Source organism: Gymnodraco acuticeps, unplaced genomic scaffold (genome assembly GCF_902827175.1).
Source record: "Gymnodraco acuticeps unplaced genomic scaffold, fGymAcu1.1, whole genome shotgun sequence".
Classification (NCBI taxonomy): domain Eukaryota; kingdom Metazoa; phylum Chordata; class Actinopteri; order Perciformes; family Bathydraconidae; genus Gymnodraco; species Gymnodraco acuticeps.
In genome coordinates, this window is record NW_022990439.1 from 15,959 (window position 1) to 31,414 (window position 15,456).

General features: G+C 38.7%; 2 protein-coding genes across 3 annotated transcripts; both read left to right on the forward strand.

Moving 5' to 3' along the window:
• Positions 1 to 2,047: 2,047 nt before the first annotated feature.
• Positions 2,048 to 5,282, forward strand: rpusd1 (RNA pseudouridine synthase domain containing 1). 2 transcript variants are annotated; one of them, XM_034225138.1, is made up of 6 exons: positions 2,048 to 2,179; positions 3,157 to 3,380; positions 3,465 to 3,588; positions 3,683 to 3,785; positions 3,885 to 3,986; positions 4,516 to 5,282. In XM_034225138.1, exons 2-6 carry the CDS (start codon positions 3,193 to 3,195, stop codon positions 4,926 to 4,928), a joined length of 930 nt encoding a protein of 309 aa, XP_034081029.1. In that variant the 5' UTR covers positions 2,048 to 2,179; positions 3,157 to 3,192; the 3' UTR covers positions 4,929 to 5,282. The 2 variants fall into 2 exon arrangements, with proteins under 2 accessions (XP_034081029.1, XP_034081030.1); XM_034225139.1 differs by having other exon boundaries at positions 2,048 to 2,107.
• Positions 5,283 to 6,080: 798 nt separating this feature from the next.
• slc25a17 (solute carrier family 25 member 17) lies at positions 6,081 to 13,325 on the forward strand. The gene is made up of 9 exons (XM_034225134.1): positions 6,081 to 6,284; positions 6,625 to 6,685; positions 6,780 to 6,846; positions 7,250 to 7,401; positions 7,806 to 7,922; positions 11,178 to 11,326; positions 12,149 to 12,244; positions 12,414 to 12,499; positions 13,020 to 13,325. The coding sequence occupies exons 1-9, from the start codon at positions 6,228 to 6,230 to the stop codon at positions 13,171 to 13,173; spliced, it is 939 nt and encodes a 312-aa protein (XP_034081025.1). The 5' UTR covers positions 6,081 to 6,227; the 3' UTR covers positions 13,174 to 13,325.
• The last annotated feature ends 2,131 nt before the right edge of the window (positions 13,326 to 15,456 follow it).

Here is a 15,456-nt window from a genome sequence, read left to right on the forward strand (position 1 = left end):
AACGTGCCAATATTTCCATTAAAATGTTTGTGATATTATGGATAAAAGAGCAAAAGAATATCCGGTACACGATCAATGAAAAAAATGATATTTCCTCGTGGATGCCTTTAGTATCTGCCTCTCTTCTCTTCGCCTCCTCGGTCACGTTTGTGAGTTCCACCTAAGTTGGGTAGTGTGTGTGTGTGTGTGTGTGTGTGTGTGTGTGTGTGTGTGTGTGTGTGTGTGTGTGTGTGTGTGTGTGTGTGTGGGTGTGTGTGTGTGTGTGTGTGTGTGTGTGTGTGTGTGTGTGTTTTGAAATGTTACATATCCCAATGACAGAGACATGACCTCATGATTGAATCCTTTTCCTTTGTGACACTGTCTCATTTGAACACTTTTGAAATTCCAATTATATAATAATTCTTGATCTTCTAAGCTGAAAACATATTCATACCTGGCTGTGTTCTAGGGATTACTTATATGAAGAGTCCAGCCAGATGGTTCCAAATAAGGAGCATGCAAACATTTTTTTAGCTATGAGCCATAAGGAGGTTGTATTGTGATGGAGTTAGCACAGAGAAATGACTGGTGTTTGGAACATGCTGAAGTATGGATCCACAGCACAGAATTATTATGAAAGAAAGTTTTAAAAACATTAGTTTAATATCGATTTTAACATGCTGCCAACTTCTAGTTAATGGCAGTACAACACATCAAAAATGAACTCCAAAAGACTACCCAAAAACAGTTGTCTGACCTCTTTCTAACTTGTTTAATTGCATCACAGACAATCTCATACAAGAGACAGTTATCAAGAGATGTTAGCATCAAAAATAAGCACAGAGAAATCTATCAAGAAATGTCTTGCAAATTGTTTCTCAGAATAGGATCCTTGCACATCATTGCTGTTGAAAAATGTCATATGTTTCTTGTGCATGAATGGACTACAACTGCATGTCGTTGTGCAGCGTATGAAACCACAATGACAATAAATGATCTTTGAATCCTAGAACTGTAGTCGGGCAGGATTTCATCATCATTTGCTACTTGAACATAAGCAACCAGGGTGCTATAATATCTATACATCAGTGCAATCTAATACATGGACATATAATGACGTCACACCACATGGTCACAATGCTGGATGGAGTGCGTCATCTGTGTGTAGGTGAGGTGGAGGTGAGGGATTATGGACTTGACTAATAATGCCTCCTGCAACGGATGAAATTAAACGCAATAAATATTATCCTCTGTGTCAGGATGATTGACTCCTATTTCAAGTTCAACAGCATTACCATAATCCATGGTGTGGCCAAATAGATTTAAATACGATGTGATCAGGAAATGAGATAAAAATACAGTAAATTGCTTTAAAGTATGATAAACAGAGGGTACATCTGAACCTGTTGGGGTAAGATGTCTTCAAAGGGATAAGAAAGAAGCAAATCAATTATTCAGGTAAAGAAGTTACAGTGTATTGTTTTTATTGACTTTTTTAATACCTCTAAGAAGATGTATCCGATAAATTATTGATATTAACTGTGGAATACTGACTTTACAATACAATGATTTTGTGTTATAATTCCAAAATACGTTTAATCTCTCAATAATAATTAATTCATTTGTACTGTACATTGTGACTAATATTCCTAACTATACTACACTTGCTACGCATATTACCACACTTAAAAATAGCAATATTATTAGAAACACTGATTTTATATGTTGTATCATCTTACAGTTATTTTATTTTTCCAGGTTTATTGTTGTTATTCATCTAATGTAGCCTAGTTTACATTTGATCTCAATTGGTTCTGTAACTTTCTTATAATTTGTCAATGGTGATATGTCGATTCTATTCTAGAGAATGGTAGCAATAACACTAACAGTAAAGCAGTAAAGAGCACCTTCAAATATATAACATTAAGGGAAAATATGGTTTTACTCAGCTAAATTAAGAATATAACTCAAACAAATACTATCTTGAAACGAGCAGGACACAGAACCGCGAACAGTCCAGTTGATGGCGCTACACATTAGCTTTGCATCCACCATTGAAGAAGAAGAAGAAGAAGAAGTAGAGGCTGACCATCCTTCTCCACTGCACCACTCGTGGTTTTGTTTATAAGTATGCTCCCTCATAGATTAAATCTTATGTTGTAAAAACATACCAGATATTCATCTCTGTCTGTTCAACGAGGTAAGTTATCGAGACAGTCGCAGTATGCTAACAACTAGCTAATGTTGTTAGCATACAGTGCTAACATGCTAACCAGTGCATCATTTGCTGCTACCTGTCCACTATACTTAATTTATACACTTCACCTTGATATGGCAGAAGTCAGTTATTTATTGGACAGGAGAGGGCACAAGACAGGTTACTACCAGCTGCCTGTTAATGTATTTTGCAGCACTTTAGTTAAGATATTTACTTACAGTAAATGAATGTTATTGAGGCTGGTTTACAACTCTGTTGGTCAGAGTGTTTTGATGTTGAACCTCATCCACTGCCACTAAGTTACATTTGCTTAAATACAAGTTAAGGTACTTCTACTTTATTGGAATACTTCTATGCCTCTTTATACTTCTATTCTTCATGTTACAGGGAATACTGTAGGTTTTACTCAACAGCTAATTTTGAAACCTCGTTTTCTCTGCATAGCATTACTGACACATTATGACATGTGTTTCAGTGAATGAATTATTAAAGTTAATAGGAAATACAGCCTAATAATAGTAACTCTCTAATATATGAGTAGGAAAGGGGACATTCTCCATAACAAACACGTTTACTTGTGTAACCCTCATGCATTTTTTATTATACTTTCACTTTTAATAGTGAAATATTACTCAAACACAGTTTCTGAATGCCCACTTCAAATCTGACTGATGCAGTCATTATTGAAGTAAACAGTGACATATTTCATTATTTATCCTTTATTTAACCAGAAAGGTCCCATTTAGAAACACCTTTTTCTGCCAGGGACACAACAGCATACTCAAAATATAGAAACATCTGAGACTAAAAGAAGCAAGATAAGTTATGACACTTGTTTATAGCAACAACATTGTCTAACAACTGTGTTAAGCAATTGTTGAACATGTCTAGAGAGGTTAAGGTTTTTAAGTGTTAATCTTTTGGAGCAATTTATCATGAAACCCACCTCATCTCTGCAGGGCTGTCTGAGTGGTGTCAGTTAAACGCTGCACACGATGACCACAGAGCCTGCCAGCCTGGAGAGCCTGGGGGTGCTGTTCCAGAGCGATGACTTCATCGTGGTGGACAAGCACTGGGACATCCGCATCGACAGCAAGATGTGGTACGAGAAACACACCGTGCAGGCGCAGCTGCGGCACCGCTTCCCTCAGCTGGCAGACCCCAGCACCTACTATGGATTCAGGTGGGAATCACACTCTGACTAACAACATCATGTCACATACATCAAGTTCATAAAGTTATACTCGTGTTTTTCTCCACCCTACAGGTTCTGTCATCAGTTGGATTTCTCCACAAGTGGGGCTCTTTGTGTGGCGCTCAATAAAGCGGCTGCCGGCCGGGCTTACCGCTGCTTCAAGGACCGAACCGTCACCAAGGCCTACCTCGCCCTTGTAGGGAAACTCAGTTACACACATTTACAGAGATATAGGTATAGAAATGTCAGATTTTTTTGTGTGACTACATAGAACATATTTGGTTTCTTAGGTACGTGGATTGGTGGAAAAAGAGACACAAACTCTGGAATTCTCCATTGGCAAGAATTCTTCAGAGGGAAAAACCCACATGATGTGTATCGAGGGAACAGAAGGTTGGTGTGTTTCAGCTCCAATATAACACTTCTTCAAAGAGAGAATTTGATTGAAAGACTATTTATTTAGTTTTTGATTCCTTTTCATTCTCCTGTCAGGTTGTGAGAACCCGAAGCCTTGCCAAACTGAGCTGACGGTGTTGGAGTACGGGTTATATGATGGAGACCCCGTCACAAAGGTCCTGCTGCAGCCGCTCACTGGTAATACTCATTTGGTCTTTTCACATTAGGGACATTTTAATTTCTTCTCTACTATATGAACATTGCTGGAGAAAGTGTACATTGCCATACAATTTGTCAGGTTTCTTTCAGGTGTTGCATTGCAAATAAAGACATTAAGGACAACAGGCTGTATTTAAATCTAACAATTATATCATTTAATTAAATCTTGCCTGGCATTGTGATGACGTTTTGAGGTATTGGATGCAGCTCACCTCAGGTTAAACAGCTTCATCAAACATTAAAAGCCACATCAACCGAATTAAAAGTAGATTGACATTGATTTAAAAGACAAGTAAACCATATCAATCACTGATTAATCAAGCATACTTATGTAAATTATTGTTAAACAATTGCACTAATGTAGCATCTTTCTCTCTATTCTTATTAAAACTAAGTGAAGGATTACATAGATGTATTTTCTTGACATGTCTATTATATAAAAATGCTTTGGCCCCACTGTTAAATGTTTTTCTTTCTCTCCGACTCCACCACTTGTTTTTTCCCCAAGGCCGAACCCACCAGTTGAGGGTCCACTGCAGCGCTATAGGTCACCCTATTATCGGGGATTTCACCTACAGCTATGGAGCAGACGACGCCCCGTACCGCATGATGCTGCACGCCCACTTCCTGCACATTCCCCTAGAACCTGATCCCCTGCTCGTCTCGGGTGAAGACCCCTTTCTCCCCACACTGGATCCAAAATGGCTCCCGCAGCGCTCTTTACGGACACTGACGACCACTGTGGAGGCGCTGCTGGAGCGGAGATTACAGGAGGACAGGAAGATCAAAGAGGAGAAGAGAGAGAGGGCGAGAAAGGAGGAGGAGAGAAGAAAAGGACGCAAGGAACAAAGGACTAAGGAGGAGATTGAGGAGCAGACGAGGCAGTGTCAGGAGTGGCTGAGCGAATGGGCTGGAGACTGATGTGTTATTTATTATTTATTTGTATTGTTTACCAATGAAGGCCACGTTCAGCATGCAAGCTCCATCTCACTGCTTTCAGTGCTAAGGTTAGACTGAGCCGGGGCATCGTAGCTGAGAAAAAGTGCCTTCCTCAAGTTCCTGTTGCTAAGTGAGGGATGGGGTTGCTGCCATATCTTTTTCATATACAGGAAAAAGAGTATGACTGTAATACATTGCTGATATCTTCTCTGGGCTATGTATGAAATCGTTTTTTGCCCCAGTCCCAGTGTTGGTAAGTGCCTGTGTTGTCACCCACCCTGCATGGCTGTAACATCCATTGAATCCCAAGTAAAACTGTATGATCCATGACTGCGATCCTTGTTTCTTTGTTGTTGTTTGATCATTGTTTTACAGCTTTAAATCAATGGGTTTTTTTTGCCAATGTTTAAACCAAGTTTTACAAATTAATCCAGGATCAGTAATGATACAAAGAAGCCTAATAAATGCTTTTGCAAGAACTCGGCCACCTCTCTAAATCATAACTTTTCCTGCAAATTGTTTTGGAATTCACATTCGATCATCACACATGTACACAGCATCGCACAGAGAAATGCAGACTGCCTTCAACCTGCAAGGTAGCACATGGAAGCCAACAGCGTCAGGGCAAATTCCAGTAACCCTAGGGTCTAGTGCCTTAATCTGGGACACTTGAACAGTTCCCAGGAGGCCAACTGGAGCCTCTCCCAGTACCAGGCGACCCTCCAATTCCCAAGCCAAGTCACTGCAGAGTGCAGACTGAGTTACTATGCTGCCCAAAAGCTAAAGGAATCTATTTTTTTTTAAAGAGCATGATACCTTGAATGCAGATCAAATGTCAAGAACGTTTTAGTTATAAAAAAAAAAACAGTCCTTTGTGTCATTCTTGCAAAAATGACGAAAAGGAATATTCAAAACAAAAAAAGCAAAGTCAATGCACTTCTATTAGGACAGTATTCATGCTTTGGTAGATCTTTCAAAAATAAAGTGTAAAATAACAAAGAATACAATGTTATGTTTAAAACTATAGGCTGTATAAAATATGGACATATTCTCCGTGGTTAAAACGAACGCCAAAGGTGGCATGGCGAGAACTACATTACCCATAATGCCCCATGCTCTGTAGAAAAACGTCTACAAGGAAGCGATGCACTGCAACTTCAACACACCATAACTGACGGGGTTACAGCTGTTAAGATTTATATAGTGCCGTTTTAAAAAGGGGACATTGGGTCTACTTTGACCGAGGGAAAAGTTGAATATACATTTTTAACCTCGTTCAAGATGAGCTACTCGGTGTTTTCGTACGAGAATTTGGTCCATGCTGTATCAGGAGCAGTGGTAAATTGGCTTTACTTTCAGTATCAATTTCTGTTGTTGTGAATGTGTCTCTATCATATAAACAGTCTATGTAGCTATATTTGCTCACACGCTTTAAAATAATCTGCACCAAACTCCATTCAAAGTTGAACATGTCGCAATGTTTTAGACCTGATGGAATTTTACAGTGTTTTAACTTTTAGAATATTACAAAAACACAAACGCTTTGATATTATTGTTTTGTGCTGTACTTGCTTTTAAATAACGAGATTTTATAATGAAGTTTGACTCAAGATTCCTTCTATATTAAACAAAATGAGCTCTGTTTATTTCTCCCATGAAAACTGCCTGCCTGTTTTAGGGAAGTGTGACTGCCATGTCAGTTTTCTTCCCTCTTGATACTGCCAGACTGAGGCTGCAAGGTAACAAACAGTAGTGAAGCAGTCTTATTTAAAGGTATTACAGTTATAAATGTAATGTATATTTTAATACAAGTTGTCTTTGGTGTGTGTTCAGTGGATGACAACAGGAAGGCCAAATCAACGCCAGCCATTCTGGCAGATATTATCAGAGAGGAAGGACTGTGAGTGAAACCATTGTTATTATTTTAATTTGAATCGCTATTACATTTCTTGATTCTACGTCCTAGCTTTATGAGATAATGTATGTCATGTGAACATTCACATATCACAAGCACCGCTAATATTACCTGAAAGAAAACACATATGTCTCCTACCGTATATGAGGCTGAACACTTGTAGTTTTTGACACAGCCTTCTATTAAATGAAAGTACTATATATCTTACATGGCACTGTTTGTTTATTTTTTTTGTCTTTTTTATGTTTTTAATATGCTTTAAAATGTCTTTTTTTGTGTGTGTTTCTCTTGCACTTTATCTTAATGCTTTTAATGTTTTTTGAAGCACTTCGAATGTGCAATCTAAATAAATGTGTATAGCCTCTAAGACGTGCTCCTGTCCCCACAGACTGGCTCTGTACAGAGGCTGGTTCCCGGTGATCTGCAGCCTGTGCTGCTCCAACTTTGTCTATTTCTACTGCTTCCACAGCCTGAAGGCCAGCTGGCTGAAGGGAAGGCCGTCGGCACCAAGCAATGACCTAATGATAGGCATCGCTGCAGGTCAGAGGGTCATGTCTATCACAAGAGCCTGTTTTCAGTGTTTAGGGACAATGAAGATTTTTGTCATCATACAGATTACAAGTACCGGGACAATGAAATTCAGTTTTCATCCAACCAGAATTGCAAAAAAAGTGCAGTGTAATGTATAAGTATATGAATATGCAAAACATAAAAAAGCTTAAGAATGTACTGTACAGTAAGGACAGGGTATGAAGAACATGGACATAAACAATATAAGAAGTAGTATACACATTGAATACACAATACAGTTGGTACAAATAAATACAGTATAATACGAAACACTATAGACCGTTATTGACACTTTTATAAATTAAATTCTCAGATTTGATTTATTTCTTAATGACATGTCTTGATTTCTGTTTAATCTGCTGTTTTGTCTCTAGGTGTTGTAAACGTACTGGTCACGACTCCTCTGTGGGTTGTCAACACCAGACTGAAGCTTCAGGGATCAAAGTTTCGCAACGCAGACATACGGCCCACCAACTACTCTGGCATTCTGGGTAAATTATTATTATCAAAATCACGTTTGTTGCCAAGTCAACACATCCTCACTCCCAGGTCGGCCTATGTTGACGTTATGTCAAGTCCTGTGTCGGCTTTTTCCAACGCAAGGGGGGGGCCTTAGCGTCCATTTGCAACGCAAGAGGGGGGCCCTATAGCGTCCATTTTCAGCCTTCCGGGATGTCCATATGCTTCTATGGACGCTCATGGAAGCACGGCATTCGTTTGTGTCGGCTGCCCTTAAAGGCAATGTGAGCGTCCATTCTCATTGGATAACGGAGAATTGTACACCCGGAAGTAAGTATTCCCCTTACTGTCGATTGATTTTACAGTGATATCTGCACTACTCATCGACTAAAAAACACCAGAGTATCCTTGTTAATTACACAACATTGATTGGTTTAAATTGTGTGCAATGCTTTTGTATTTTTCCCCTTCGATTCGGAGAAACAAATATTTTTTCGGAGTAAAGGATGGCAGAAGACACTACACTACCCAGAATCCCCAGCTATCGTTTGGACTACACCATGTGCTCTGTTTGACGTCACGTGATCTTCACATTTCTCCCTGCAGAAAAAACAAACATGGCGGAACTTCGTTTTATTCTCGGTGGAAAATGCCTATTTTAAAGTTAGTTTGGCCATTCAAATGCGTTTTGATGTCATTTGATGCGAGAAATATGAGTTGTTATTTCAGATTATGTGTGCAGTGCCCACATGATCTTTAGTTTGCTAGTTATTACGAAGATTACTTCAGGACATTGCGTCCATAACGTTTTCATTGTTACCAAGGTGGTTGCTAGGGACGCTGCTATCGATATTATTTCTGTTATGTTGTGTAACTGTTTAATGGTGTTATCTTTATTGCTACCCCCTTCCCCGTCAATGTATAGTGTTGGTCCACAGAGCAAACATATTAGTTTAACAAAATCCGCATCTAAAGATACGTTATTTTCCCCTGTGCAATTGCAGTCTCACATTTCACAGCACATCGTCATTAACAAATACCGGAAACAGACCGAAAACATTTAATAAAATAAAATAATACTTTATTCCGAGTGTGCTTGCTTTTCTCTTTGAAAGTCATCACATACCGGCATTGTAATACACGATTCGGCTGCATTAAATATTACATATCTGCCGTAATTCTGTATTTATAGAGCCCTGATGAGAAGACTTCTAGACAAACATGAGGAACTGAAAACGTGAGGTTGATCATAAATATATCAGCCATTAAATCTTACATTTCTTTTCACACAATACGTCTCCTTGCAGTATCAACACTAATTCGGCTGACTTTTATATTTGATCCAATTGGTAGATAGGCTGTATTTACACCATAAAGGTGCACAGCTGATATAAAGGGACACCTAGTGGTTAAAGCATGTTATTGAATTTCATTATTTTTATTATTAGATATTAATAGGATCCCTATAAAGTATATTAATTACTCGTTATTCTCTACTAATAGTTCATTAAAGACTGTATATAATGACTATTTTGCACATCCCTTTCAAGATTTTCTAAGGTTTATTGACATATCATATAGGCCTACACAACTATGGTGTAGTTATGCATTGAATGAAAAACTTGGGTCGCAGGTTCCTCAATAGTGCATTACAAGACATCTATCAATATTTGTGCGTACCTCCAGCAATGTTAACTATGTTGAAGCACTTATTTTAACTGATATTATACATAATGTATTATACTCTTATAAGATGTATGTAGATATTTCATCTCCGACCTTGTCAGGTATTGAACAATCAATAAATAAAGAACACAGAATTGTTGAATATAAAACACAGAATTTGTGTGATTATACTAAATGATTTACAAATAAACACCACTGCATATTTAACTGTTACACATGCTGATGTAACGCAAATGTTCCAACTTGAGATCAATAAAGTATATCTTATCTTAAGCTGATCGATGGCTATACTGCCATATTTGCAAAATGTGCCTCTGAACCTTAACAAGTGCATGTTTCAGGCTTATCAATTAATGTAATGTAATGTAATGTTATCAATTAACAACAGGGGTCACAAACATAAGACCAGCTGTTAAATAAAGCTCTTCTGACCTTAGCTGGCATGTGTGTATATATATTAATGCTGCCCATTATGGGCACAAGCAATTTTCACCCATTTATTAATTATATGTTTTAAATGTGAGTGTTTCCTATCCCCTAAACCTCCAGGGATGTACACAGTTTAATACTGGCAACTTCTTATTGTGGGGGAGGGGGGACGCGGTGGACCCGTTCAAATCCAGTTTTGGACAGTCTGCGTGGTTCCATCCCATTTCAAGTGCTGTTCGAGGCTCGGCGTAACCCTCGGAGCACACTCTCCAATCACAGAGCTTGAGGACTATCACGGGGTTTGTCAAACAGAGCACATGGTGTAGTCCAAACGATAGCTGGGGATTCTGGGTAGTGTAGTGTCTTCTGCCATCCTTTACTCCGAAAAAACATTTGTTTCTCCGAATCGAAGGGGAAAAATACAAAAGCATTGCACACAATTTAAACCAATCAATGTTGTGTAATTAACAAGGATAATCTGGTGTTTTTTAGTCGATAAGTAGTGCAGATATCACTGTAAAATCAATCGACAGTAAGGGGAATACTTACTTCCGGGTGTACAATTCTCCGTTATCCAATGAGAATGGACGCTCACATTGCCTTTAAGGGCAGTCGACACAAACGAACGCCGTGCTTCCATGAGCGTCCATAGAAGCATATGGACATCCCGGAAAGCTGAAAATGGACGCTAAGGGCCCCCCCCTTGCGTTGAAAATGGACGCTAAGGCCCCCCCCCCCCTTGCGTTGGAAAAAGCCGACAGGGGACTTGACATAACGTCAACATAGGCCGACCTGGGAGTGAGGATGTGTTGGCCAAGTAGGTCTACAAATACAAGGAATTTGCTTTGGTGCATACATGAACACAGTTGGGGGAATTCATTTGTAAAAAAAAAAGGAGCAAATATAGAACTATTATCAAAACGAATAACAAATAATAAAAAGGTAAAATAATAAAATCACAATTTACTGTGAAAAATTGAATGTGTAGTATATTGGGATTTAAAGTATAAAAGCTGTGCACTTTTAAAAGTCTTAGAGTTTTTCTCAGCTTATATCCCTACAGTATGTGACATTTACTGCCAAACATGGGTGCAATCAGGGTTATGACTTCTCTCTCTCAATTTGTTTGTTTTGTTGCAATCATAGTTGATCTGCTCTGTTGTGTTTCGAAGATGCGTTTGCACAGATCATCCGAGATGAGGGAGGGGGAGCGCTGTGGAACGGGACCTTCCCCTCGCTGCTGCTGGTGATGAACCCCGCCATCCAGTTCATGATCTACGAGGGTCTGAAGAGGCAGCTGAGGAGAGGGGTTCCCAGGGAGGTGAGTCAGGGAAAACAGAGGGATTAGGGAGATTCAAATGTTTTAAGGACAGGGGAGATCAGTGCTGGAGTCATAGCAGCATTTTAGAAGAAAGGAATAATGGATAGGAAAGTGTAGATGAAGTGAGAAGATGTGTATGGAGCAACGTTTGTTTTTATTATTATATTATCACAACATTTCTACAAGAAATTTTCACAATTTTAATGATCAATGACAAATAAATTGCATTGTCATTTCATATTCATTTTCAAGTGTATCGTAAAATATCATGCCAATATCGATGATTGTGAGAAAATATATATTTAGCTTTACCCTTTTAATATTCATACAGTTGGCAGTGATGTGTTATACTTGGTTATTTAGTAGTTGTGAGTATTTAAATGTACCTGGTAAGAAAATAAACTTTAACAATTGAATGTCGGTAGAAGTATATACAACATGAGAGCACATTTTGAACTTCACAAACATATCCACCAAGCCCAAAATATGATAAACAAGAGTTCTATTGATCAAAACACTGCGCTGAATATCATAATATTATATTAATAGTACACTATTACTACTGGTAAACATTATGGTTAAAAAATAAGGATGGTCTTGTTAACGAATGGGAAAGTAAAGGTTACTTCAGGTCATCCCATCATCCGGATGAGTAGACACTTGATATGCAGTAATTCTGTTCACATGATCTTTGTGTGGCTTAAGCAGACAAAGACAGATGAACAAGTATATAAATACTATAATATTAAAGTACTCCATTACAAGTAAAAGTCCTCAAATGTTTTGTCCACACCTGACTTGTTTCTTTCCCCCCCCCTTAAGCTGTCATCTGTTGAGGTCTTCCTCATCGGAGCTGTTGCTAAAGCAGCTGCCACCATTGTGACCTACCCACTGCAGACCATACAGTCCATTCTCAGGGTGAGCTGTGTTTATTCAAAATGTCTATACCTGTTGCTCTTTTCTACACAAAAAACTTTTCAGCCTTATATATTGTTCTTCCTCAGAATACTCTCTAAGATGCTATGATCACAATCACTCAGTTTTACACATTGTAACTCTTGATTTTCCTTCTTCTAAATCACTACAGTTTGGTCAGTTCAACGAGTCAACAGGCGAGTCAAAACTACTGTCAAGTATACGGACTATCAAGTGTCTGTTGATCAACAGAGTGAGGTGGGCACACACACACACACACACACACAAAATCTTACATTACTGATAAGATTTTTGAATCATGCCACTCTTTTGGCTTAATTTTTAACATAATGTACATTACTGTATATTTTAAATACTGGGTATATTAGCATTAACTTACTGCATTACAACATACAATGTGTGTTTATAAGTACAAAGAAGTTAGTAACTATTAGTACAGTTTTGCCTCAAATGTAGAGGAGTAGAATTATGTGTAGGATATATATAACAGAAAAACTCAAATAACAGGTTTGTCAAAATAGTACAGAAGTACTTTAACTGTAGTAAATGTACTTTGTTACATTGCACTACTAAGTCACAGAGTCCATATGGGTAAACACCACACGAACACATGGTCACGTGATCACTGAAACATTGTCTAATTAACCATTGTATTTATAATTACATCCATAATGATGCATCTTTCGTTGATGTTTGTGCATGCAGAAAGATATACATCTCAAGTTTTTCACATTGTATCCCTGGTTTCCTTCTATAGGAAGTTTGGCATGCTGGGTCTGTTTAAAGGCCTGGAGGCCAAGCTGCTGCAGACGGTGCTGACGGCTGCCCTCATGTTCCTTCTCTATGAGAAGATCGCCAGCGCCACCTTCAAAATGATGGGACTGAGCAGAAACCACTACAAGAAACACTAGATAACTATATGGACTTTAACTTTATGAAAGCACCGACAGTCTGTCACTGCTCCCAGACTCTGTGGGGGGGAGTTCCTCTCTGATCTGACATTTTTGAATGACATGAAGAAGTTAAGAGATTAAAAATAACTTGAGATTTTAAAGATGCACCAGTTCACCTCCTGTCTTTTTGTCAAATTCGGTTGACCTAGAAAATATGAACTTAATCGAAGCATACAGAATTGAAAAGAGGGGAAACAGAACCATTACTTGATTCAAGGTATGTGAATTAAGTATTTGTTGTTGCAGACAAGATGTTAAATTGAATAAGTTTCGCAGATCATGCAGGTAACTCAAAATAAGTTAACATTAACAGTCATTTCACACCGGACACAAATAGAAAGTCCTGTTTGTCTGGCGTTGAATTAGAAACAAGGAAGTCAGACAAACAGGTTTTTTGGATCGTTATTACGTTGTCCCATTACATGTAATCAGTTTCTCGCTTAGCCTGTTTTTGTGCATGGAGGACAAGTGTTTCAAAAGAGACATCTTACAGGTTGTTTGAATTGCCTTTATAAAAAATACAGGATACTCAATATGACACTAATATTTGAGGATGTAGTACTTGATCATTTATGCAATATATGATATGTTTATATCATATTTCCCTTTGTGTATTAGGTGCAGATGTTGAATGATCAGGAACACAAATATAAATGTTAATATATAACTAAAAGTCCTTGTAAGACAGCTCCATTTGACAGACAGGTAAAGAAAAGATAGAAGAGCCTCTCTTTATCCACTCCAGTCAATTTTGATGTCAAAGCCTCACTCCCAGTTCAAGTAGACATTTTTATCATCGTCAGAGAACGAGGACTTGGAGAGACAGCCAGCGCATTTCGTGGCATCTGCTGGCAGTGGCAAGTCCTTCCGGCATATGCCACAACTTGCCGAGGCATCTGCCGCTGCTCAACGGGAGTTGCCACAAGATGCCAGAGTAAGAGAAGGTTTACGGTAGCTGCCACTCGCCTTCCGTGGGAAATGCTGCTACCCGTATTTATCGTGTAAAATGTCGCTGTTTTGGCATGACTTTATCGAACTGATCTGTACACAGGACTGATGATCCGATCTCTATTTTTTAAAACATTATAATTTCTATTCAATTTTACTTGGAGCATGGTTTGCTAAAATAAACAAATGTGCTATATTTATGATGAAATATTGGCGAGTGAGGGTTGCAACGCCCTTGGCAATTTTCGCTTCTTGAGGGGAGTTTCCACTGCTTGCTACGATAAACCAGGTGTATGACTAGTAAAGACAAATAATTAACAAATACATATCTGTATTGACACAGCAGAGTGTACACTGGTGTTATTAGACTTGGCTACAGACTTAGGGCAGCTGTAACTGATTGCAGTTGCCACTGCTAGTGAGATGCTAAGGTTTACTTTATAAATTAGGCAAAGGACTTATCTTTGCCCCATGCCTTCAGCAGCAGCAGGCCATTCACTTTGATTTGATCCAGTTATGAAATGTCATCATTTCAACAATAAAGAAATGCTACATAAACGTTATCTTGCACGTTTTATCGAACCATCTCCGTTTCTAACTTTTAATATATTTAAAAAGAGATCTCTCTCTCATCTGCGTGCGGGGGCGGGGCCTCACAGACATGCTGCTGCGCTGTGCACACAGTTCTGCCGGTAATGAATATTAGGATACATTTTGTGAGGAAACTTTTCCACCAATAATTCCAATAAGTATTCCAAAATGTATTCACTTCAGGTTTACCAAAGTAACTGTATTTGGATTAGTTGTTTTTCAAATGTAACGCGAGCTGAATACAGTTAGGCTACTTGGTTTTTGTATTCTGATTACGTAACGCCGTTACATGTATTCAGTTACAACCCAACCCTGTGCACAGATCATCAGTCCTGTGTACAGATCAGTTCGATAAAGTCATGTCAAAACAGCGACATTTTACACGATAAATACGGGTTTAAATAGCAGCATTTGCCACGGAAGGCGAGTGGCAGCTACCGTAAACCTTCTCTTACTCTGGCATCTTTTGGCAACTCCCGTTGAGCAGCGGCAGATGCCTCGGCAAGTTGTGGCATATGCCGGAAGGACTTGCCACAGCTACCACAGAGTAGCGGCCTCTGTGGCATATGCCGGAAGGACTTGCCACTGCCTGCAGATGCCACGAAATGAGCCAGGCCCTACTGTAAAACGTTGTACCAACAAAAAAATATTAGAGTAATCAATCACACGAAATATTTTACATTGACTCAATTTCTTCAGATC